We start from the raw sequence: 24,656 nt of genomic DNA, 5'->3' as shown, positions 1-24,656 counted from the left end.
TAATAAATTTTTTTAATCCCCATTTCCTCATTAAAATTTCCGTCTTTGTTTGACTGGCACCGGAAAGCAACTTAATGAATCATAATTAGCTCCAAAATGGGACACTTTTAATAGTTTATGATAACAAATTATTAAACAAATCAATCGACTGCCAACTTCTACCTTGCTTCTTGGAGGATTCTCCACAACTTTTCACTCATTTCCACTCTCTTTAGTTTCCTCTTACAAATATATGATAAGTTTGCAACATTGAATCCGTATATAACTGGAAGCAAGACTGCATTCTCTACCGCTCGAGTAAACAAGAAGCCATGACCAATAGCTCTAGTAAGAGAGAGGAGCTACAAAGTCTAACAGCTCCAAGACCTTCAAGGTGGCTAAGGATTCGGGGAAGTCGAAGAAGAAGAAGATGGCAGCAGCGACGACTAATATCGCGGCCGGTATACGTCGGTCTCCGGTGATCGAGCACCGCGGCTCGCCGGTCGTCGTGCGCGTGGATTCACCTAAAATTATCCACACAAGATCTCAGGAGTTCATGAGATTGGTGCAACGCTTGACTGGAAAATCTACAGGAGAGTCTTCAGTCTTTCCGATGCTAGATCTCAATGAAGCCTGGGAGAACGGATGTATCTAAAGCTTAGATTTGATTGTCAAGGTTTGACATCAGTGATGCAATTATAGTGTTGTGACGCATGTTTGATTTTATTTTCCATAACTTCTTTCTGTATGTGTGTTTTGCGTATATGGGGGGAGAGAGAGAGAGAGAGAGAGAGAGAGAGAGAGAGAGAGAGAGAGAGAGTTGTATGAGTTTGTACAGGTACTAGTAAGCATAAATGCATGGTATTCTCGCTGTTAGAACGGCGACAATCGTCGTGGATATTTTTTTGATGTTTTCCGGCTATATTCCGGGCCGATCTTTGAACGGCGCTTGATCCCGAGATTAATTCGTGCGAGTTTAGGTTTCACTTGCAGCGCCCAACTTACCTTTTCTGTTGCCGTGAAGTCCTAATTAAATACCCCGTCATCATCATCGTCATCGTCATCGTCATCGTCATCAACAAACTTATTCAAATTAAAGACTCTTCGACTCACCCAAAGTGTTCAATTAGCAGCCATTAGCAAATTCGCATACTACTCCTTAACATAATATAATATTTGTAGGTGGACCTCTCCCTTCTTTGACTATCTTCCTTTGACCAGCCACTTATAGTAATTTCTCAACAGTCATTCTCTCCAGCTCTCTATACTTAGTAGTCTAAAGTCATAAGCCAAAGCTGACCAAAGACTTTTCACATTTTATTGACTCTCTCTCTCTCTCTCTCTCTCTCCCTCTTTCCTCAACTCATAAATATATATCTGAATCCAATGTAACAGCAGGTTGAGCAATTTAATCACATCATGCCTTCATCCAGGAGAGAGCTCCAAGGTCCAAGGCCGCAGCTACTCAAGGTAGGTAAGGAGCCATGGAAGACCAGGAAGCCGACGGCCGCTGCCACTCCCTCCCGATTGACCCCTGATCATAGTCCATCTCCGGTGATCGTTTATGTTCACACGCCGAAGATAATCCACGCAAGCCCGCAAGATTTCCGGAGCGTGGTGCAACAGTTGACAGGCAGATCCACGTCCTCCTCCTCATCGTCCTCGTTTGCAAACAACCCCGATTTTAATCACACCGAGACCGAGGCTAGAAGAGGTTGTGAATTCAATTCCCGGGTCGAAGATCCGCTGATCCTCACACTGGGTCAATATCAAGCGGCATCTTCACTGCCTTCTTATATAGCCTAGTTTCTTTCTCATCTTCTCCAAACATTTGAAGCACCATCTCTTCAAGAGCTCAACCATTAATTGCTTAAATTGTAGTTGACTTGTGATGGCTCGTGGGAAATATGAAGTTAATCTGGGCGTTTCCATTACATATTGATCCAATTCTGTCTTAATATTATTAGTATGTATATAATGTTTGTTCTCGCCATTATTGGATGCATTTTCCTTATAAATTATATGCACAATTTTGTAAGTTTATCGGCAGCTTTTTTGACCTCGCGAATAACTGAACTGAGGTCTTTGATCGTATAATTAAAAGACAGCCGTCTTTTATTATTTTTCTCATAGTTTGATGAGGAATTAAAGGTAGAAAATTCAACCGAGAAGACCGTCTAACAAGTAGTTATCCAAGTAGTTGTTGGTAATAAATTTTCAAGAGGATAAATAGTCCATGATGGTTGATGGTTGTGTTTCTAATTTGACATTTCAAATGCTGTCAGATTGAATATAAATTTATTTTTTGTTACCCATCATTCTCATGAATAAAAATTAAAATGTGTGTATGAAATTTATGAAAGTGATAATGAATATCAAAATTTACGTCGATCCAAACCTAATCACATAATGAAAAAGAAAAAGTTTATTACATAACCATCATTGGAATCATTGAAATTATTTTCATAAATATTATTTTAGTTAATTTTGAAGAATATTTGTAGAATATTTTAGACGACGGTTATGAAAAGACAACTCCTTTTTCTTTTAAAGTTTAGAATGTTTAATAACTGTCGACTAATGGAACGATACTTTCAAAAAGAATATAATAATTTTACTGGTAATTACATTATATTAAAAAAATAGTGGCAGTTTTGATATTAAATGGGCCTGCAATGGCAAATAGATAGTAGAAGCACCCAAAAAGAATTTGCCGTTCTCATTAACGGACGCCGTTAGAAAAGCGACGGTCGTGAGATTATTATATTGGCGGAGGGAAACCTCTCTCGTTCAAAAATCCCAAATCCGAAAAAGAGGGCGAAATCCGCATCATTTCACAGTTTCCCTTGCCGCTCTCATTTCCCCTTCTTTTCAAACGCCGCCTTCTCTCTCTCTCTCTCCAACTCCCCATCGAGATCCTTCTCGATCTAGGCCTAGTTCTCCGGTGCGGGAATTACTGCCCTTCCCGATCGATCAAGATCTCAAGGTTTTTTCGAATTCTCACTCTCCTCCTCTTCTTCCTCCATGTATATTCCTACTTTATTCTTTTGGATCCCGATCAACTAGGTTCGTGGTTTATTAGGGTTGTTTAATCGTTATCCTTTCGTTTGATGGGAGATTGATATCCAAAGGTCTTTCTTTTTTCTCTTTTCGTTGACTGTAATGTTCGGTGTTTGCCACAGGAGGAGAGTGCTGATGGCGGGAAGGGAGATGCGTCGGTAGAAGCTTTGGCTAGTATGGCAAAGGCGGCTGTCCTTGAATCTTCTTCACTCAATAGATTTCCATTAGGGAGACTCCAATCAGATGTGAAGATGAAGAGGAAGACTCCCTCGGAGCTGCGAGTATTCTTCTTAACATTCTTCTTTCCATTTCTATGAGCATAATCCCCTGATAGAAGCATCTCAGTTCCATAGCATGGTTGTGACGTAGTACATTAGAACTGCATGTTTATTTTGTGCGTGTACCCATGGCAGGGGGAACAGTTGAAGCGAAGGACTGGTGAAAAGCTTGCCGAGAAAGAGTTGCCGAGTTTCGTGGCCGTTGACAGGTAGCGTTTTGCGATGATCATAGTTTTCTCCGTTCTAGGTTTTGCTGATTGCTTTTCTATCTGCCAGGGTTAGGAAACCAGAAGCATCAAAGATTCCTAAATACATAAATACCCGTGTTAGTGAGGTGTATCCTGTCAAGAAGTCCAGTGAGAGGTGCAGAGTACTCTACGGAAAGGAAAAATCCACGGTTAGAGATTTGGTATGTAACCTTAGTTGTCATTTTTCATCTAGCTTAGTATCATTGGTTGTCATATATAAGAAATGTGAAGGTTAACTTAAGAGTATCTTGTTTATGGTTTTCCTTATTGAACTGCTGTCCATACCTCGCCAAAGCAGGATTCTTCGACTATCTGTGAAAACCTTAATAATGGTGCTGCTTCCAGCTTTTCAATTAAGGGTCCCTCAGATTTATGGTATTCTTTTAATTTATTCATTACTAGTTCATTATCCATAAAATGTGTTTATCTTTTCCTATATTACTTGTTTCTTTTCTTAATGATCCTTACAGTGCCCTATCTAGTACTAATGGAGGCACTCTTAATAAATTGGAGTCTTCTGATGCATCTCTTAAAGACAGTGGAGATCAAGATTTTAGAAAGATTGAGAAATGTAGCCAGAATGCCTTGCGTAATGTTGTTGAGCTTCATCTCGGAGATGAGAAGTTGGCTGACTCTGCCAAAATTGATATGGTAATTTCATATCTAGCCTGATCTTTGTGATTTGCAGTCAAGTAACTTTAGCTTATGCTGCAAAACTCCTGATAGGCAAAAGCACTTAAAGGATTGGTATCTCGTGAAGTTCCTGTCGCTTCTTCTGTGGCTGACTCTTTTAGAAGACTTGGTGATGTTCCTTCAATTTCGTCCAATATTTACCCCTCTGAAATTCACATACCAGGAGATAAAGCTCCTTTCGATTTTACATTAAAAACTACCTTGCGTTTAATCTCATCATCCTCAGTGAAGTGGTAAGTGTATAGAACTGGCATTTTCAATATTGTTATTTTATTCCATGTCTGTTCTGATGATAATGGGGTTTCCTCTGATAGATGTAGAGCTTATTCTGCTTGTTTTGTTTTGTGTTTTAGCTATTGTGATGTAATTATTCTCATTGGTTCATTAGGATTATCTTCTTGTATTAGGTTAGGAATCTTTGTTACACTTGGCTACTTAATAGCAGAGTGAAACCAAAATATTGTGAATTTTATTTTTTCGAGGTTGTAATGTTGTTTATAGGAGTTAGCAGAGTTAATATACACATCACCATGTTAAGAGGTTGAAAGACTTACCTGTATTTGATGCTTTGCCCTTTGCCCCGATTCTCTTATTATTCTAATTGCCTATGTTATTCAGCCTGCATATTATGTCTTGTGAAGCACTTTATGAGTATACTCTGTACTATTTCAATCTGAACATTCTGATGATGTACTATACTTATCAAACTACGATTGTTTTGTTAAAAGGTCTGGGATATAACCATGTCAAATGTTTTAATTATTAGGTGTCACAGGATAAGCGCAAATTCAGCTACCACTGGCATAAGCAAATTCACTTCTCAGTTCTGTCATAACAAAGGTCAAAATTTTGGCTGCTCATTAAGTGGTCATAATGCAACAACCGAAGTACTATTTTCTGAGGCTTTACAGTCATGGTTATATCCTCAATCTTCACTTCCTCCTTCCATCATATCTGCTATGGCCTCATCAACCACGAGGGGAGGTAATTATGCCCCATTTTTTTTGTGTTGTCAGGTTTTGTATCCAGTGAAACATGAGAGGTAATTCTCTCTTTGGGTTTCTATATGTAGAAAAGGACTTTTTATTTAAAAGGCAGCAGGACTGGGAGGATTCATTTCAGAGTCTTTATTATATGCTCAGAAAGAACATGACAAGTATCTTCTATGGTATTTCCTTCCATTTCAATTATCTTCCTGTTTTATTTTCTTGGTCTAAATCTGTTTAGACTTGTAACAAGTGGAACATTTATATAACTCACTGGCAGTGGTCATTTAGTCTTATTTGTATATGTACATTTAGCTGTTGGTTTTGCTGTATGTTGCTATGGATGATATAGGGTGGTTTACTTCTGTTTTAAAATTTCTAATGAAGCTGGGCATCTGGTGACTTTCTTTTAAAAAGAAACATTTAGCTGTTGGTTTCTGGTGATAATAGAAGAAAAGCATGTGATGGAATTATGTCATATTATTTTCACACCTTTTCTCCCTTAAATTGCAAATTTGAAGTCCATCGAAGTTGTGTAATGGATCTTCGACAGTGAGAAACCACTTTTTCTAGAAGTCAACTGTGATACATGAGTAGCTAAGGACCACACATTGAAGACGTGAAAGGTAGGTGTAAATAAAAGTTATTTCAAACTTATGTAAAAATTTACAAATGAAAGAGAAAGCATTAATCAGGGAAATAACAAGTGTAGAACTTACTTGCTTTAATTTTCTACTGTAATTTTGTAGCCTAAGAATGATCATGCTCAAATTTCAAGAAACCAAACAAATGGTTATGACGAAGTTTTACTGGCACTGGTTCACTTGATTTCTGCAGCCTTGATATGTCTTGGGAGAGTCCAGGAATAATAGCTTTTGTAGACATGATCATGTAGTTAGCTGCTACCTAATTTAATCTTCAGCTTTACATTCACTACTTTGGATTCTGCATCTTAAGAAGCTATGATCGCGACCATTAAGGTATATATGAAAATGAGACATGAACTTGTATTTTAGTCTACTAACATCCTTAACCGTTTTCTCAAGTGTAGTACAGTATCTTGCACGACTAAATTACAGCACAATTGCCATGCTTTGATTGGTCCCTCCATGAACAACTTATTGAGAAAGGCTTTTCTGTTTGTACATTATGCATGCATTGTCATTTTAATAACCTATTTAATAGATCACTTTATGTTGCTAGGTTTATATAATCAGTCATGATTATTTGATGGTTACAGTTTATACTTCACAATTTGTGGTACTCTTTATTGGTGGCGACGTTTTGGAAAATAAGCGCTCTTGTAATGCATATCTATCACAATCTACACGTGGTTTACGATCCTTGCTCAGAAAAAATGTAAGATGTTCCTGTACTTTCTCTGTCCAACTTCTTTCATAGTATCTTTGTATATCCTTAATAATTTTACAGTTGCAATTAAGGAATTTGTCCAACTAAGTCTAATAAGTTAATGATTTTACATCAATGAGTTCATAGTCCTGGCTGTTCTCTCTGCAGCCAAGCATGCATGTTGCATGTCATGCCATGTGTCTACTCTTTCATTTCACATTGCATCTTATTATCAAGTTGATATGTTGCTAGGTAGGAATCAGTTTAAAATGGAATACACGATGTGATCTGGTGCTACATGAGTCCATTTGGCTTTACTCTCCGTTAAATTTTATGTTAGATAAAGTCTTTCCTTATCATTGAACTTTGTGGTCTTCTTGACAGCTGGTTGAAAAATCAGATGTAGCAGTATTAGTCTGGTAGCTAGTATGCAGCTATTGTGAGGACAAGAACAAAATTGGTCCACGTAGATTTATGGTTGGGCTGTCATCATGCTCCATGGTGTCTTCAAGAGTTTCTCTTGTAGGTGGAATCTTGTGGGAAAATCTGGGTTCCAACTAGGCTTTGGAGACCAAGAAATTTTGATATGCAGTTATATGCAAGGTCGTGACCAATGATTTTAAGGATTTTTATTTTTTCTTTTTATGTGTTAATTTTCGTTCTTGATACATAGAAGTGTGAAAAGATGCTTTAGGAGACATTAGAATATTAGATTATCTTGGGCAGCATAACTATGTAAATTGGCATATCCCATATTGTTACTTTACTTTCTAGGTCCATTGTGTCTACTGGTCATTTACGGAAACATGTGGATTTTTTTCTTACATTCTTTGTTTTTTTTTTTTGAGTTAGATGATTTGGAGAACGTAAAACCAAGCTGTGGAATTTGACAACATAGACTTAGGTGCATTCTTCTTTTCTTTAAGTGGGTACATAAAATAGATAAAGATACTCAGCAAAATGAATGAACTCACTGGGAGAATGTCTATGGAAAGGCCACGCTACATGCTTCCACTTGTTAAGAGCTTTTATGCAGTCTTCATTTCTAATTTCTACACTTGGAATTTTTTTAGAAAGCTACAATCTCCTGGTGCTATTATCTTTGTATTGTTTGTTCTTTTGGTCATTTAATCTGATAATTTTATCTTCTAATTTTTAAACTAGGATGTTTATTTTTCCATGCCTCTTTGCCATGCTGAAGTGGAACAAGCTACTGAAGCTGACCTGGTTGAACTTTCAGAAATTGAGAAGCAAAATTTGGGCCAGGTTTGATCTTTACGTGCGTTATTTTCTTTCTTGACCTCATCAGTTTACTCTCTGGTGTTTGGTTGTGAAACCAAGCTGATGATTGGCTTTTCATCAATGCAGACATTCCATTTGGATTCTTTTGCTGATGTGGACAACTCTCCTCAGTCGCTCCTGTCATTTACTGGGAATAAGAGTGTTCATGCATTATATGATTTTCTGTTAAACTATAGGTACTACTCTTGTTAAAGCTCTAGACTTGATTCAATGCCATCCACTTTTGCTGACAGAATTTTCCTGCAGGTTCTTCCTGAATTATTTTAGTGGTGTTGATGTTCCTGTACTATATTCACCTGTGGCCTTCAGAAATGCTTGTCTCTGTGTTCCAGAGGTGTGCTTTTAGAATTCAAGTTACTTGTCTTATATGTGTATATTGCTTTCCAGTCATGATGATTTTAATGTCCCATTTATTCCTAATTATGTTGCTTTCTTGAAGTAATAGCACCATCTCAACTGAATGATAAAATTCTGTCTTTGGAAATGTTAGTATTATGTTCAAGTAAATACCTTAAAATGACTTCAAGTAGCGCCCATGTGGTAGAAGAATGGACCTACTGCCTACCTGGTAGAAGTCCAAATCTTTTCAATTCTTGAACAGTCCTAAATCTTCGATGGAACATCCTTATATTGCTATTGACATGTTAAACATCCGCTTGCAGGTGAAATGTAAAGAGATGAGAAGAGCAGATGCGATTATTCCCTCCTCAAATGGATCTGGTTCAGAGCAATCAGAATCTGTTGTTGGTTCTGCCAGTGGTATTTGTTATAGTATTGAAATAAAGGACACTGTTCTTCCCCCATGGGTTGTCTGTGGAATCTGTGCAGCAATGAGTTCAGATGGGAAGAGTTTTGACTCCATGTATGCAATCAATCTTTGTTTTAGTCCATATTCAGGTTATCACATATGTCTGCTTCTAACCAACTTCTCTCTTCTTTTTTTCTTCTTTTTTGTTCTTTCCGCAATTTTGTGCCACTTGTAGATTCGCAACTGAGCCTTTATCTATTGGCTTAAACATCGCTTTAGATTCGATCTGCAAACGATCTGATTCAGACAAGCCTTCCTCAGACGGTGGCTATGCCTGCGAGATTCCTGGAGCCATTTTGGTGCCTGCTTTGAGCTCTGCGTCAGTAAGGCGCCTCACGTACAGCAATGGTGCATATATGGCTCACGTAACTCATCTATGAGTATTGCTTGCACAACTCATCTATGAGTTTTGTCACAGCATTGGGAGTTACCAATCAACTATACAGGTTCTTTTCTTGCATGGATCTACTCTTCTGGCTGCCAGAGTCGTATGCTTTGTAACACATGCAAAATATGACTTAGATATCTTGTAATGGGGTTCAATTTTTGAGAAACAAGTTTCTCACCCTCTTCTGGAGGGACTTGTAATCATTTACTTAGATTTATCGTGTTTTTATATTTCTTATGCTGTTCAACTTTTTTGAGACTGAGAATTTATGGTATCCCATAACTCGTAAATTATTGCTGTTACGTACAAATAAAACTAAAGAGAAGAAAAAAGGATTAGGGAAAAGGAAGAAGTAATAACAAAAAATAAAAATAAATAAACTAATAACGACACCCCTCAATTCACGTGCATAGCACGTGACATCGTCTGTAAATCTAAGCAATCTTTGCTTCCATACCGAGGGCCAAGGCTTGTGAACCCTAATAGCCAGCAGCATCTGCAGCAAAGCTTCTCTCTTCTCCCACCTTGATATTAATATGCATCAGCTCTTATTGGACCATAAAGCGAGGGAGCATACGATCCATCTTTGTCCTCTCATCCTCCACAGGAAAGAGCCCAAACGCCAACCTTCCCCGCCGCCGCCAACTTCCTTTTTCTGATCGCAGTTGCCCACCGCCTGTTTGCTTTTATTCCCAAACCAGAAGAATTCCACTCTACATCCAATATCTTCGTCAAGATGTCGGAATCCACCTGCCGTAAGATCCGCAACATCTGCATCCTGGCCCACGTCGACCACGGCAAGACCACCCTCGCTGACCATCTCATCGCGGCGTGCGGCGGCGGCGTCCTCCACCCGAAGCTCGCCGGCCGGCTCCGCTTCATGGACTACCTCGACGAGGAGCAGCGCCGCGCCATCACCATGAAGAGCTCATCCATCTCCCTCCGCTTCAAGGGCGACTACTCCATCAACCTCATCGACTCCCCCGGCCACATGGACTTCTGCAGCGAGGTCTCCACCGCCGCCCGCTTGTCCGACGGCGCCGTCGTCCTCGTCGACGCCGTCGAGGGCGTCCATATCCAGACCCACGCCGTCCTGCGCCAAGCCTGGGTGGAAAAGCTCACGCCTTGCTTGGTTTTGAATAAAATTGACCGGTTAATTACCGAGCTCAAATTGACCCCCATGGAGGCTTACACCCGATTGCAGCGAATTGTGCATGAAGTGAATGGAATCGTCAGTGCTTACAAATCAGAGAAGTATCTGTCGGATGTCGATTCGCTTCTTGCTGGCGCAACTGGGGATACGGATCAGGAAATTGTGGAGGATGACGAGGAGGTTGCATTCCAGCCGCAGAAGGGGAATGTCGCTTTCGTCTGCGCATTGGATGGGTGGGGTTTTTGCATCGAGCAGTTTGCAGAGATTTATGCGTCGAAGCTTGGGGCGAGCGCCACAGCATTGGTGAAGGGGCTGTGGGGGCCCCGGTATTACAATACGAAGAAAGGAATGATTGTGGGGAAGAAGGGGATGGAGGGGGTCAGTAAGGATCCACAGCCGATGTTTGTGCAGTTTGTGCTGAAGCCTCTGTGGCAGGTTTATCAGGCGGCTTTGGAGACAGATGGGGATAAGGGAATGCTCCAGAAGGTCATTAAATCATTTAATTTGTCTATCCCGGCAAGAGAGCTGCAGAATAGGGATCCGAAGGCTGTGCTCCAGGCCGTCATGAGCAGATGGCTCCCATTGTCGGATGCAATCTTGTCAATGGTGGTTAAGTGCATGCCAGATCCTATTGCTGCACAATCGTTTAGGATTCCTCGCCTGTTACCGAAGAGAGAGTTGTTGGTGGATGATGCTGGGGTGGGATCCGATGTAGTTGCTGAAGCGGAGCATGTCAGGAAGTGTGTTGAGGTCTGTGATTCTAGTGATAATGCTCCATGTGTTGCATTTGTGTCGAAAATGTTTGCTGTTCCATTTAAGATGCTCCCACAAAGGGGCCCTAATGGTGAAACTTTGAATAATCATCATACTGGTGATGCTGGAGTTGGGGAATCAGATGAGTGCTTTTTAGCATTTGCTAGGATTTTTAGTGGGGTTCTCTATTCAGGGCAGAAGGTTTTTGTGCTTTCTGCTTTGTATGATCCGTTGAAAAGAGAATCAATGCAGAGGCATGTGCAGGAAGCGGAACTCCAATCATTGTATCTGATGATGGGTCAAGGTCTGAAACCGGTTTCCTCTGTTAGTGCCGGCAATCTGGTTGCTATTCAAGGTTTGGGGCATTATATATTGAAAAGTGCTACTCTCTCCTCGACAATAAATTGTTGGCCTTTCTCAAGTTTGATGTTCCAAGTGTCGCCCATGCTCAGGGTGGCGATCGAGCCTTCAGATCCTGGAGACATGGGTGCACTCATGAGGGGGTTGAGGCTCCTTAATCGTGCAGATCCTTTTGTTGAGATTACAGTTTCTTCTAGAGGTGAGCAGGTTCTTGCAGCTGCAGGGGAGGTCCATTTGGAGAGATGTATAAAAGATTTGAAGGAAAGATTTGCCAAGGTTAGCTTGGAAGTTTCACCTCCCTTGGTCTCATTTAAGGAGACCATCGAAGGAGAAAGTTTTGATTTCATAGAGAATTCCAAGGCCTTACCTGAGTATGTTGAGAAAACCACGCCGAATGGAAGGTGTCTTGTGAGGGTTAAAATCTTGAAACTTCCTGGTGCTCTCACAAAAGTTCTTGAGGAAAGTGTTGATGTGCTTGGAGATATCATTGAAGGGAAATCTATAAAGAGAAGACTGGATACACACACTTCTCTAGATGCTGCTGATTCTATTGCTACCCTTCAAAAGCGCATGACTGATGCAATTGAAAGTGATTTAGAATCTATTTCTGGACAAATCGATAAAGAAAGGGTCGACAAGTACAGAAAGACATGGTTTCAATATCTTCAAAGGATGTGGTCCCTTGGCCCTGGGCAGGTTGGCCCAAATATCCTTCTTGCACCAGATCCGAAAGTGAATGAGTTTGCGAATTCCAGCAACGGTGTAGGTGTTACACTTATAAATAGCTCATGTCATGTCTCTAGAATATTGGAGTTTCCTGGTGATTCTGATGTAGAAACTAACAATAGTCCTAAGAATGTTGAAGCAACAACACAAGAGATAAAATCACTTTCTGCGGAAGCTGACTCTCTTAAAAGTAGCATTGTTTCAGGGTTTCAGTTAGCCACAGCTGCTGGCCCATTATGCGATGAACCTATGTGGGGTCTTGCATTCGTTGTGGAGACGTATATTTTTCCAGACAGTTCTGAAGCTGCTCAGCCATCTGACCAGTATGGCATCCTCAGTGGGCAAGTTATGACAGCTGTGAAGGAGGCATGTAGAACAGCCGTGCTCCAAAACAAGCCGAGGCTTGTTGAAGCAATGTACTTCGGTGAGCTGAATACACCAACAGAGTATTTAGGTGCCATGTATGCTGTTCTCGCAAGGAGGCGCGCTAGAGTGCTAAAAGAAGAGATGCAAGAAGGGTCTCCATTGTTTACTGTGCATGCCTATGTACCAGTTGCTGAAAGCTTTGGATTTGCTGATGAGCTTAGAAGGTGGACTTCAGGTGCAGCAAGTGCACTACTTGTTCTCAGCCATTGGGAAACAATACCCGAAGATCCGTTTTTTGTTCCAAAGACAGAGGAAGAGATCGAAGAATTTGGAGATGGTTCTAGTGTCCTACCAAACATGGCTAGGAAGCTTATGAATTCTGTCAGGCGAAGGAAAGGCCTACCTGTGGAGGAGAAAGTTGTGCAGCATGCAACAAAACAGAGGACGCTTGCCAGGAAAGTTTGACTGTATACTAGTGTCTCACATACATACACACTCTTTATTTTATAAGCTGATGCAAAAGAAATTCCTGTTGTAATCCAAATGAAGCTCAAATCTCTTGCATGGTTAAATGTGGAGTTATGCTTCACCCAATACAATTTTGCTACTGAAATTATTTATTCGAATTCCTTGAGGTTTCATACTTGCCTCTTATGATATTCTTCGTGATATAAATGGCACAGCTATAGACAGACAGCTTGCATTTACTTGTTAGTTTTTCTCTCTTGTTCCTTCAAGCTGAACTTTTTCTTATTGGAATTTGTATTCCAGTCCATTTAAAAAAATAGTATCTAGATGTCACCACTTCATGATAACTGTATAGATGTTCTTTAATTTTTCTTTTGTCTGTTTGATATGGTAAAGTACGACCTGTGATATTTTATACCGCTTGTCTATGCTAATTAATCCTCCAGCATATTACCATAAGTTCCTTCAGGCATGAAGGTTGACTTGATTCTAGATGAGGTAGTAAATGATAGTTCTTATGCACATACAGCACAGCATTTCCTTCATCTACAAGGTTAATGAAACACAAAGCATCATGATTTCTTTTCAGCATTTCTACTGTTTTGACCTACAAGGAGGATGCTCATTATGCAGGTGATTTCTTTTTTTTACTACTTTGTGTGCTTTAATTAATTTTCTTCTCTTATGTAGAAAAGGAACTGAGATGGATTTCTGGGGGGAAACTTGGTGTTCATTCAACAACATAGACAAATAAATAGACATTTTTTTTTTGGTAAGCTTGATGGCATATGCATGCCTATGGTTCCTGTCATTTCTTTTACCTTCCTCTTCTTCAGAACTGGTAATTCTAAGCATATTTTACTGATAGTAGCATAGCTGAATAGTATTTCACTGGTAGAACTTTTGAAGAACACATATCTGGTACCTCCAATTCTCCAAGTTTTAAAAGACTATGACAATATGTAGTCAGACAACATATAGGATTGTATGTAGATATAGCATCACTCTTTTATTTCTTCCCTTTGATATCCTAACAGAACTCGTCAATTTGATGTTGCTTCGATATAACAATGGCAGCAATCTTTAGGGTACTCAATTCAGTATTCTTTATTTATTTAGTTTTTTGTTGAGAAAAATGGCAACAAGACTCCTAAAATGCCCTATTAGCAAAACAGCTCACAGTTCACAATTCATACAACATTGAGGTCTCCTCCTCATTCACTAGAAAATATAGGGTATCAAGGCCTTGACCTCTTGAGGGAAGTTCTCAAACTTGGAGAGGTACCATTTCCTGGTGGCATAACTCCTACCCACCAGGTACAATATTGTGCCAAAGGTGAAACATAATCCTTGCACTGTTTGAGAGATCAAGGAAATTCCAACTATACCGATGATTTCGAATAAATAATGAGGGCAGACTACGAGTTCGAAAAGACCGCCTTTGGGGATTTTGTAACCTTTCTCCCCCTGCTTCCTGAGCTTCGATAGGAGGAAATGGTGGTAGAAGTTGCCGGCGATTCCGACAAGGAAAAGAATCACCCCTACATATTTCATGTCAATGGCTGGTTCCGACATTCCCTGAGTAAGATACTGATCATAGATCATGGTTGCGGTGTTGGCGAAGTAGCTTAAGGAGATTAGCAGAGCCGAGTCAAGGATCATCTGCCCACTGTACTGGTGAATGAACAGCACCTGGAAATCCAAATCAAAGGGGGAAAGACGTAGTAGAGCTTTGCGTTATTACTCATTTTAAGCAGTAGAAGCGTGTAGAATAATAAGAATAGAAATGATTAGTAAACTCATGCATTTAATTAGCACACAGTTTAGTTTTTTTTTTTACTGCTTAAAAATAAAAGAGAAAATAGATAAGTAGCCACGGCAAATGTGATGGACAATTTAAACAAGTGTTATGGCTGTTTATCGAGTGATTAATTTTAAAACTTATAAGGATTATCTTGTTTTTGTTTTAAGAAGAAGAAGAAAAAAACTCAAAAGAGGCCTGAGGGGGTCAAAGTTAAAGTTAAAACAAGCTATAGTTCATTATCTATATATAATTAACACTTTTGATGGTGTTTGATTGGTGCATAACTCTCCTTTACTTATAAATAACATACCAAACATAAGAAAAGAACTTCTTAACATAAAATAATAATTAAAAATAAATTTATTCTCAACTTCCTAAACTCCAAACATCCCCATGGTGTGATAAAATAGCCTACCAACTTCTCAGTTATGGGATAAATGGATCACACGTCCAAACGTAGATAACTCTTTATATACACCAATTAAACGAGTTTTGATGTTTTGAAACTCTCTCTAACTTTTAATTGGGACGACCGAATAGTGCAGGTCTTATATTCAAATCAACAGTAGAAATATAAACTACAAATCAAGAGGACGGATGCTCAAAAGAGACCCATTTATCCATTCGAAGTCAGAATCGAGCTAACCTCGAAATCTCTCTTGAGGAAGTGAATGGCGAGCGCGGCGCTGACGAGCCGGCTCCTCGTGCCGACGACGACTCCGGGGACGGCGAACGAGGCGACAGCGGCGAGGAGGGCGGGAGTGTAGAGGAGAAGCATCCCGCTCCGGCTGGAGAGGCGAATGTTCCCCCCTCCCTTGGAAGGACCGGCGTCCCAGAACTTGGAGTAGTTGAGGTGTTTGCCGGCGATCTCAGAGAGGCCAGAGTACGCCAGGGAGGTCACGCTCACGGCGGACATGGCCATCACGAGCAGCGAAGGCGGAGGCGGGAATAGGAAGCCGGATAAGATCGACATATCCAGGAATAGAGATAGGGATCGAGAAAGAGGAAGAAGAGGGAGGAGACGGAGAGTGGATGCTCGGAGGGTTTAATAAAGAGAAGCATGAAAACCGAGGAATAATCGAATGGTGAAGAGCTCCGACACGTGTGCAGCAAAAGAACGGCATGCGATGGCCGACAAGTGTACAGCGACGAGCGACATCTCAGCACCACCTCACCTGCCTGCATTTACTCAGACCACGGACTTTTATTTCACAGCAGATAATTTAATAAATAAACTAATTCCTCTTTCCTAATTAAATAAAATTAATCAAAGTGTCGATCATATAAATTAAATCGGCCTCTAAATTTATGCTCTTGTAGTATGTTAATATTATTTTTCTCCTCTTTATTTTTCTCTCTTATTCATAATAAAAAAATTCAGATTTTTATCGATATTTTATCAATTTATATGTCCAATTTTTGTCTCTCTCTTCTTTAAATTGGTCGTTCTGTTAGTTTATATACGAATTAAGAACATCTGATTTATACTGAGCAAAACGGCAATTACAACTCTAGAATCAAGGTAGACAATTTAAAAGGGATAGTAAAAGATTTTGCCTAAAGATAAATAAAAGTTCAGGAATTTTATTGTAGCTCATACGGATTAGTCCATTTAGTGTCCTAATTAATATTCAACTCCACGAGATCGAAGCTTCAAACATGCATCTGATTCTCGTCAAGGTAATTCCTCACTATAGTAAACGCACGGAAGAGTCCATGTAAGAATTACAAGGAAAACAAAAGATATCTTTGAAGTCCATTTGGAGTGAAGTATCTCGAGGATTGGCCATTTTTATTGTTCATCTCGCTTAGAGTACTTACTCTAATTAATAAATCAAACAACAGTGACCAGACCTCCAGTCAATTAAAAGGATAGAAGGAAGAGATAATGCTGACAGTAAGAGAATTTATGGCAGTACACTTGCAAGATTCGTACGGAATATTCGGGGAAAATATAACAATAATGGTAGTAACATTGACTTAAAACATCACTCTGCAAAAGCAATAAGCGGAGAAAAGGTAAAGCAATCACAATTTCAATCGTCAATCTCAAATTCAACAAATCAAAGTGTATCTATACAAGGCTGCAGCTTTACTCATGAACCATGAGACAGCTCTCCAAGCCTGAGCAACAAATTATGAGTACAAAGAGAGTTAAAAAAAGTTACAAACAGGCTCGCTGAAAAATCCAATGTAAGGAGAAAAAGAGAATCGCATCTGCAAACACAATATCATGAGCAAATATTGCTTCTATGATCTACATAATATTAATGAGGATATCTGCTTTAGGAACAAGGACAGTGGGAGACGGTTGTCCGTCGTGTTCTTGAAAGACATCTCCACTGGCCCACTTGTGGTGACTTGTCCAAGATCAGCAATAACCCAACATTGTTATTCGATAACCCAAAAGTGTACCTAAAAAATGTCCAAAGAAATTGTAAGTACCATCACATTTTACAAATACAAGCAATATCACAAACTAAAACTGTCTCACTCCTCTACCTGCTTCGAGATACTTTCTTTCTCCAAAAGATAAAAGACAGGACCCACTGTAAAAAAAAAACAGCAACTTTAGTTTGCGTTTGACAATAATAGCCTAAATTAGTTACATGATGCAGCACAAAAGACTAGGAACTCAAAGAATTACTTCCCATCAGTGCTGATGGATTAAAAAAAAAAAAAAAAGAGTAATCACCTTCAACATTTTCAGAAATAAATGTGCTGCACCGACACAAATTGTGATGATAAATTCCAGACTCAAGTAAATACCAATTTCATCAAATAAAAAAAATCACCTTTAGAACTTCTATTCCAATTGCTCTCGATTAGTACATCAAAGCATCAAATGCCAAGACAATAAAGATTAAAAAAAAAATGGAGTGGAGACTATGACAATGTAGTGACAGGATGCAAAAACTGATTGTAATTTTTAAGTATAAAAGATTAAGTATAAAGGAGGTATAAATTCTTCATTTTTGCAACTCAGAAGCCTTTTCTGAATTATATAAGGAGGCCCCCGAAACACATGCTCCTATGTCAAATAAATTGAATCCACTAACAACATCCAAATGAGTGCCATACTCATATACAATAGATGCATGGACGTTCTGTAAAATTAACGTAAGAATAATGCAAAGGAACAGTATGGAAAAATTCAAAGTGCAAAACAGAAGTCAAGAAGTTGCAATCCTAAGAACTTTGCTTGCTCAGAAGTACTAGCGATAACAAACACTGCTATGAGCTTTTCTATTCAACTTAAGTGCAACAGTTGAAGAAAGTTCATCCTAAGTTACATTTACAAACTAAAGTCACTTAAGCAGAAGATTTCAAATAATCGTGTACAGGGACCTAAATGACAGATTAAAATTTCAAACAAATCTACCATGCAATAGATTAATATTGAATGATACCATGAGATGTTATATCAGTAAAACATCTTTGCTATGTTGAACCGTGTTGATATCATATCAATGGCACAATACATTTTATGCATTATGTAAAGTATATAAATCTCAGACAAGCCAAAACTTGTAAATGAGATGAATAAGGTAGTGAACTACTTTTACCACTAATTAAGAAGATCGAGTTAATATTTTCCCTCGCTAATCTCAAATTTAACCGGTATAAGGTACAACTTTTTGTTGTTGTTGTTGTTGTTGGAGTACCCCAACATCATTTCTCATTATGAAGCTTAGATTTCTGACTTATATAGGACAAATGGCAATACATTGTGACCTTGAAGAATGTTGGTTCTTTCTTGCTACCACAAAATAGGTTGATCTAAGAACTCCCTATACTGCTTTTATTTTAGGAGATTGAGGATAGAATTGTGAAGTTCAAGCTCAGGTTGACAGCTGAATTATGAAACATATAGAGATTCGAATTTGTCCTCATCCTCAAGAAACTATCTAACTGGTTTGAATTATCACTAAGTCTAGCATAGCAGTGAAAGATCTTCAATTGTGAGCCTGGCAACTGGACCGACCTTCCCCCTACTTAAAGCTTCTTGACATATCTAGGCCATAATGGCTAGATATCGCAATATAGTCAACCAGCGCAAAAGTTAAGATAACAATCACAGACCATAATGGCTAGAAGCACCTAAAGCTTGAATTTCAGAAAACAAAGAGGACAGTAGGCAATTCTGATATGATGAACATCACTCGGACTGCATTCTTACCCAAGTCTACTTAACATTTTTGGGACAGTTACCTCTAGAATATAGCATTTTGTATCAGCTTTGCCACAAGACATACTTCATTAGTCACTAATTTCTAAACCAAATTACCGTTTCCTAAAAAGTAATAAGATCCAAACATTTCCAAGATTGATGACAACATAATTTTTAACTTCCCAAGACACATTGACAATTCAAAGACATATATAAGTAAAATCCAGTAAATTACCTTAAAGGCTGCTATGATTGGCAATTTTTCAACAAAAGACTTCTTCACGGTCCTTTTCTCCGGCACCACCTCCTTACACAGCTGCTGAGCAATCTCCTTCAGCAATGCCAGCTGTGCCTTCTCAGTCCGCATTGAGACAATCGCCTGCCTCATTGACTCCCTATCCGCCTCCAGAGCATCCAACCGCATGTACAATTTCTTTATATCAGGTTCTACTACTTTCTTCTCCATTGGTGACCCCGAACACTCTTCTACCACCCCAACTTCTGACTCCTTGTACACCGAATCAATCACGTACACACGGTCGCTCGAATCGTCACAATCACCTATAGCATCAGATACATGACCGTCGACCATCACTGGCAAATCCTCTCCTTCCTCAGAAGATCCTGCCCCAGAGCCTGACATCTCCCGGTCTGCTGCAATAGGAAAGTCCTCTACGTCCTTTAACTCATGTTGGTTATCCACCACACCCTTCTCCATCACCGCACCGCTGCGCGGGGAATCATTCTCAAGTTGAATAATCCTCTGCTCCAAATCCCGCAAATACTCTGGTGCGTGTGGGGTCTCCTCAAATGGATGCTTATCACGATCAGATGCACCGCCATGAGTGTCGTCCTCCTCGCACTTGAGAGGAGGATAGTTAAATGACGGGGAACCGGGTTCTTCAAATTGAAGGGCATCAATGTCGGGGGGCGCGACACCACAACTTTCTAGGCGGTGGTGGTATGCTTGGAGCTGATAAGAGAGGAATTGAACGGCCTCGTCACGCTTGAATAGCAGGTCCTCGAGAGCGAAGATCTCGGCCTGGTCATGGGCCATCTTCTCCTCAGCGAAACGCTTGAATTGCCGCGCCTCCATCGTGACCTCCGCCTTCTCGCGCTGGAGCCGGTGGATCATCGACATAGCCTCGGTCGCTGCTGATGCTGCCGCGTTCCTCTCCTCTTCTAGCTCAGCGGAAAGTTCCTGCATCGTTTCAAGCTGGCTCGCCACAGCCTCCCTGAGCGCCGCTACCTCGTCCTCGACCACCACCCTAGCCACGTCGGACAGCGGCCACGCGGCAGGCGCCTCCGGATCGAGCTTGCGCTTCACGCATCGGCGCCACGTGGAGGACGAGGAGCAGCAGAAGGGGCAGGAGCAGAGGCATAGGGAAGCTCCTGCGGTGACCTGATCCATGGTCGGGAAGGAGCATCCAAGAGAAGAGGTACCAAAGATCCCTCTTGCTCTCCCTTTTCTACTTCCAATCTCGCTGGATTCCTCCTCCCGGACGATAAGAAGAAGAAGAAGAAGAAAACAAGCAAAGCTGAAGGAATTCCCGCGAATTAGGATGGAGTAGCTACAAAACTGTTGGATTTGAAAAGAAATCGATGAAGAGAAGAAGAAAGATTGAGGGGATTCCCGTTGAATAGGGAGCGGATTGGGTGCGGAAAAAAGAAAACTAGGGTTTTGAAAGCTAAATTTCTTCTTTTTATCCTCGTCTTTGTTCTTTTGTGACTAACGCGTGTGTTTGTTGCGACCCTTGAGATATTATTACGTCTCCCTCCTTAGTCCTTTCTCCTCTACAAAAGCGAAAGACGGATGGATGTAGAGTTTTTTTGACCAAACTAACCCTATTCTAATTTATATTTATTGAAATAGATTATTCCTCAATCATATTACTAAATAAGGCACAATTGACTGTAATCCTAATAAAAATATTAAATTAACTAATATTTTATCTCTAAACAAAAATACTAATTAATTCAGCATTTTTATTTTATCCTAAAATGCCGATTAATTTAGCATTATATATATATAATATAATTTTAATTTAATCTTTCAGTAGTTAAGAAAAAGATTACTTAAGAATAAAAATACTGAAATAATTAGCATATTTAAAATCACTAATTAATGTAGCTTTTTTATTAAAGCTACAGTAAAAAATAATCTATTTCAGTAAAAAGAAAAAAGAAGGGCTAGTTTGGTCAAAAACTCTATAGATCTATGGATATATAGGACGAGTTATTCCGACTCTCGGCTGTCCTTATTCTGTTCCTGTGAAAAATTCATCTCCTTCCGCAGATCCTGCTGTTATAAATTAATTTGTTCACCTTTCGTAATCAAGCTTTCCTCCTTTTCTTTTAATTTGGTTGTTATTGATATCTTCTTTTTTTTTTTGAAATTGGAGAGCTTCATTCAGCTAACTTAACCCAGGTTAGCTAACTAACCCGGGAATCGGTACACAATAAATTACATAGGTCTGGAGGAACATTCTCCCCCAGCGCCAGCCAAGCCGTGGCCCCAGCCATCATCCCGCGATGAGCTGCCCAATCCGCCACTCTATTGGCCTCCCTATACACCCATGAAACACTCCACCCCCTGCACTCGTTCAACAGGGTTTTGCATTCGTCAACCATATTCCTAATACACCACGGCGGGCTCGATTCGCCTCGAAGGCACCTGGCAAGCTCGCCGGAGTCCGTCTCCAGGATGAGCTGACAATCCTTGTCCACCATGCTGAGCCCAAACCTCGCCGCCCATGCTTCCGCGTAGATGGCTTCAATACTAGGACACGGTTCCCACGCAAGCTGTAACAGCTTGCCCACTTCATCCCGGAGCACCATTCCGACACCGCCCTGAGGTTTCGATCGGTCATAGCTCCCATCTATATTGAGCTTCACCCATCCCTTATCGGGAGCCTTCCATTTGGCTCTTCCCCTAGTCGTCGCTTCCATAGGAGCCTTGCCAGTCCTAGCATATTCACTGGCCATGGCTAGCGCCTTCCGGATAACCACCTTTGGACTTAGCTTCTCCCCTCCAAAGGTAACCACGTTCCTTTGCTTCCAGATCATCCAAAGAACTGTTGCCACTTTGGCCTTAACCTCCATATCCTTCTGCCGGTCCGCCTGCCATATAGAGTTCACCCAGTTCTCGTCCACCTGGACTTCCCTACTGCCGACACAGCCCTGGAACACTTTCCAGCATTCTCGGCTATACCTGCAGGTGAAGAACAGATGGTTGATAGTCTCGTTGTGCACTCTGCATAACCCACAGACCGCCTCGTATCCCAGCCCAAGCGCAGCCAGCATCGAGTTTGTGGGTAACCTTCTCCAAGATAGCTTCCACACAAAGGTTCTGACCCTAGGCGCTACCTGGAGTCTCCATATCACCTTCCATCCCGGCCAGGCGTCCACCACTGTTGGACTGATGAAGGAGTAGATCGACTTCACTGTAGGCGTACCCATCGGATGAGGCCACCAAATCCACTTATCTTCAGAGCTGTGACACCCTGCTTGGAACGACAGGATGTCGAAAGCCAATTCTTCCTTGGCTTCGCGGATAATACGTCCATTACTCCATCTTTGACGGTCCAAGATTTCCTCCACTCTGATTCTCTCATCCAGCAGAGAGTTTCCCATAATTCTTGGTTGTCTATTCCAAGGAACCACTGAGATCCAAGGCTCAGTCGCCGCTCTTGTGGTACATCCGTTGCCGATCAACTTCCTGAATCCCATTTTCAGACTTCTAGCCACACCATTGATCGCCCTCCACAGCCATGAAACCTGTCGCCCTTCAAACCTGTTCCAAGGCTTCAGCTGTCCATATTTAGCAATTAGCAGTCTTATCCATGGCACCTCCTCTTGGTTCAAGACCTTCAGCGCTAGCTTGCCTAGGTGAGCAGTCCTGGCCTTCCGAAGGTCTCTAATCGCCAAGCCACCCTCCTCTTTAGGTTTGCTCACCGTCTCCCAGCTAACCAGGTGCATTCCTCGACCGTTGGCCTTATCCCATAGGAAAGACCTATCCCTCTTTGTTATTGAGTCCAGCACCGAGTCTGGAAGCCAGATGCTTCCTAGCCAGTACGTCGGAATTGCTAGTAGAGTAGCATTGGTGAGCGTACAGCGGCCTGCCATCGACAACACACTTTTCTTCCAGTTCGCCAGCTTCCTGTCTACCCGCTCGATCAGGAATTGGTGCTCCCTGACCTTAACTCGATTGCCAGAGATGAGCACCCCCAGGTAGAGGAAGGGAAGTGACGCACACAGGAGTCCGAGTTTACCACTTAGTTCCTGGCGCTGAGTATCTTGCAACCAGGTAGGCAGATACAGCGCCGACTTCTGGAAGTTCACCCGTTGATTGGAGATGGCCTCGTAGTGACTAAGGCATTCAAGGATGCAGTCCGCATTACCCGACGTGGCCTGTGCAGTAATCAGCAGATCATCCGCATACAGAAGGTGGGATATCCGCACATCTCCAACCTGGAAAGCTTTCAACTCGCCACTGCTCACTTTCTGATTGATTAACCCAGACAGTATCTGGGATACCAATATGAATAAGTAGGGCGATAAGGGATCACCTTGTCTTAAACCTCTGTGCGGCTGAATCCACTCAGTTTGTTTGCCATTAATCAGGATCGCGTAGCTAGGAGACGAGATACAGGCCCATATCCATCTTCTCCATGCCACCGGGAAGCCCATACGCGCCATGGTCTCCATGACAGCCTCCCATTTCACCCTGTCGTAGGCCTTCTCCATATCCAGCTTTGCCATCATCACCGGAGGTGACCTCTTGTCTGAGCACATCGAGTGTGCCATCTCTTGGGCCGCCAGCGTGTTATCGACAATACTTCGTCCGGCCACAAAGGCCGCCTGCTCCATTCCTACCAGCTTCGGGAGCAGAGGTTTAAGCCTACCGACAAGGATCTTGGCTATTATCTTGTAAGCCACATTGCAGAGCGATATGGGTCTGAACTCCTGCACCTGGGTTGGGTGATCAACTTTGGGGATGAGCGTGATGAAGGTCTGACCCCACCGTCTGGGTAGGGCAGCCGCAGTGAAGAACCGCTTAATCGCCTGAACCAAGCTTTCTCCCATAGCATCCCAAAAGTGTATGTACACCTCCACTTGCAAACCGTCCGGTCCTGGTGTTTTCCCGCGAGGTAGGCTCCACAATGCAGCCTTGATCTCCTCTCGGGACACCTGGCCTTCTAGCCGCTGAGCTTCTTCCGCAGATAAAACTGGCAGTTCAGGCCAAGTTACCGTAGAATGGTTGATGCCAGCATCCACATCCCATAGCTCCTTATAGAAGGCCGAGAACTGCCTTTCTACCTCCTCCTGCTCTTGCACCCAGATGCCCGTGGAATCAAACACTCCGGAGATCTGGTTTCTTCGCCTTCTAATAGTGGCCAGGAGATGGAAGTATTTGTTATTGATATCTTCTTTTATTTATTTTTTTCCAAAACGATCATAGACTTGGCCACTTAGGGAGCTGATCGTCTCCGTTATCAATTCCACGAGTCGAATCCTAGAGCGAATTATGAACTGCCAAGTAAGGCTGTAGCAAAATTGGCGCATAAAAAATTGCAGGCGATCTTCTGCAGTCTACTTGGACTCGGCCTTATCAACAAAATGGGAGGCGACCCACCGAAAGATAAACGGCTACCTTCTTCTTTGGACACAGCTGACAGCTCATGAGGGAAACATAATAAAGAACAATGATAATAGTTTTTATTGGCATCCATTTCCTTTTTATTAGGCATGTAAGTAAACCTG

The 24,656-nt window shown here is 41.3% G+C and overlaps 4 protein-coding genes across 6 annotated transcripts; 2 read left to right on the top strand and 2 right to left on the bottom strand.

The window, feature by feature from the left end:
• Positions 1–2,793: 2,793 nt before the first annotated feature.
• On the top strand, positions 2,794–9,356 carry LOC140763068 (uncharacterized). Of its 3 annotated transcripts, none has more exons than XM_073101103.1 (15): positions 2,794–2,965; positions 3,162–3,320; positions 3,453–3,526; positions 3,594–3,714; positions 3,864–3,940; positions 4,036–4,216; positions 4,292–4,491; positions 5,025–5,242; positions 5,331–5,426; positions 6,485–6,603; positions 7,759–7,860; positions 7,963–8,072; positions 8,143–8,230; positions 8,559–8,758; positions 8,880–9,356. In XM_073101103.1, the coding sequence occupies exons 2-15, from the start codon at positions 3,216–3,218 to the stop codon at positions 9,082–9,084; spliced, it is 1,896 nt and encodes a 631-aa protein (XP_072957204.1). In that variant the 5' UTR covers positions 2,794–2,965; positions 3,162–3,215; the 3' UTR covers positions 9,085–9,356. The 3 variants fall into 3 exon arrangements, with proteins under 3 accessions (XP_072957204.1, XP_072957203.1, XP_072957205.1); XM_073101102.1 differs by having other exon boundaries at positions 3,594–3,726; XM_073101104.1 differs by lacking the exon at positions 8,880–9,356 and adding an exon at positions 8,387–8,464 and having other exon boundaries at positions 3,594–3,726; positions 8,559–8,694.
• Positions 9,357–9,542: 186 nt separating this feature from the next.
• LOC140762395 (uncharacterized) lies at positions 9,543–13,091 on the top strand. The gene has a single exon (XM_073100168.1). The coding sequence runs from the start codon at positions 9,829–9,831 to the stop codon at positions 12,913–12,915; it is 3,087 nt and encodes a 1,028-aa protein (XP_072956269.1). The 5' UTR covers positions 9,543–9,828; the 3' UTR covers positions 12,916–13,091.
• Positions 13,092–14,066: 975 nt separating this feature from the next.
• LOC140762396 (uncharacterized) lies at positions 14,067–15,888 on the bottom strand. The gene is made up of 2 exons (XM_073100169.1): positions 15,369–15,888; positions 14,067–14,610 (listed from the first exon to the last, which is right to left on the bottom strand). Exons 1-2 carry the CDS (start codon positions 15,693–15,695, stop codon positions 14,140–14,142), a joined length of 798 nt encoding a protein of 265 aa, XP_072956270.1. The 5' UTR covers positions 15,696–15,888; the 3' UTR covers positions 14,067–14,139.
• Positions 15,889–16,756: 868 nt separating this feature from the next.
• LOC140762929 (myosin-binding protein 7-like) lies at positions 16,757–20,634 on the bottom strand. Its single transcript, XM_073100916.1, has 3 exons — positions 19,129–20,634; positions 17,225–17,271; positions 16,757–17,137 (listed from the first exon to the last, which is right to left on the bottom strand). Exons 1-3 carry the CDS (start codon positions 20,302–20,304, stop codon positions 17,008–17,010), a joined length of 1,353 nt encoding a protein of 450 aa, XP_072957017.1. The 5' UTR covers positions 20,305–20,634; the 3' UTR covers positions 16,757–17,007.
• Positions 20,635–24,656: the final 4,022 nt, after the last annotated feature.

This window comes from Typha angustifolia, chromosome 7, assembly GCF_048772165.1.
Source record: "Typha angustifolia cultivar Huaian chromosome 7, ASM4877216v1, whole genome shotgun sequence".
Lineage (NCBI taxonomy): Eukaryota > Viridiplantae > Streptophyta > Magnoliopsida > Poales > Typhaceae > Typha > Typha angustifolia.
This window is presented reverse-complemented; position numbering and strand designations above follow the sequence as displayed.

Bases quoted from the DNA above. Each gene is read 5' to 3' on its own strand.
- LOC140763068 (XM_073101102.1), top strand. From the start codon at position 3,216: ATGGCAAAGGCGGCTGTCCTTGAATCTTCTTCACTCAATAGATTTCCA. The intron at 3,941-4,035 runs GTATTCTTTTAA...TGATCCTTACAG, and splicing joins AAGGGTCCCTCAGATTTATG to TGCCCTATCTAGTACTAATG. The intron at 8,073-8,142 runs GTACTACTCTTG...ATTTTCCTGCAG, and splicing joins GATTTTCTGTTAAACTATAG to GTTCTTCCTGAATTATTTTA.
- LOC140762395 (XM_073100168.1), top strand. From the start codon at position 9,829: ATGTCGGAATCCACCTGCCGTAAGATCCGCAACATCTGCATCCTGGCC.
- LOC140762396 (XM_073100169.1), bottom strand. From the start codon at position 15,695: ATGTCGATCTTATCCGGCTTCCTATTCCCGCCTCCGCCTTCGCTGCTC. The intron at 14,611-15,368 runs GTTAGCTCGATT...TTGGATTTCCAG, and splicing joins TCCTCAAGAGAGATTTCGAG to GTGCTGTTCATTCACCAGTA.
- LOC140762929 (XM_073100916.1), bottom strand. From the start codon at position 20,304: ATGGATCAGGTCACCGCAGGAGCTTCCCTATGCCTCTGCTCCTGCCCC. The intron at 17,272-19,128 runs GTAATTTACTGG...TTTTTTTTACAG, and splicing joins CAATCATAGCAGCCTTTAAG to TGGGTCCTGTCTTTTATCTT. The intron at 17,138-17,224 runs GTAGAGGAGTGA...GACATTTTTTAG, and splicing joins AAGAAAGTATCTCGAAGCAG to GTACACTTTTGGGTTATCGA.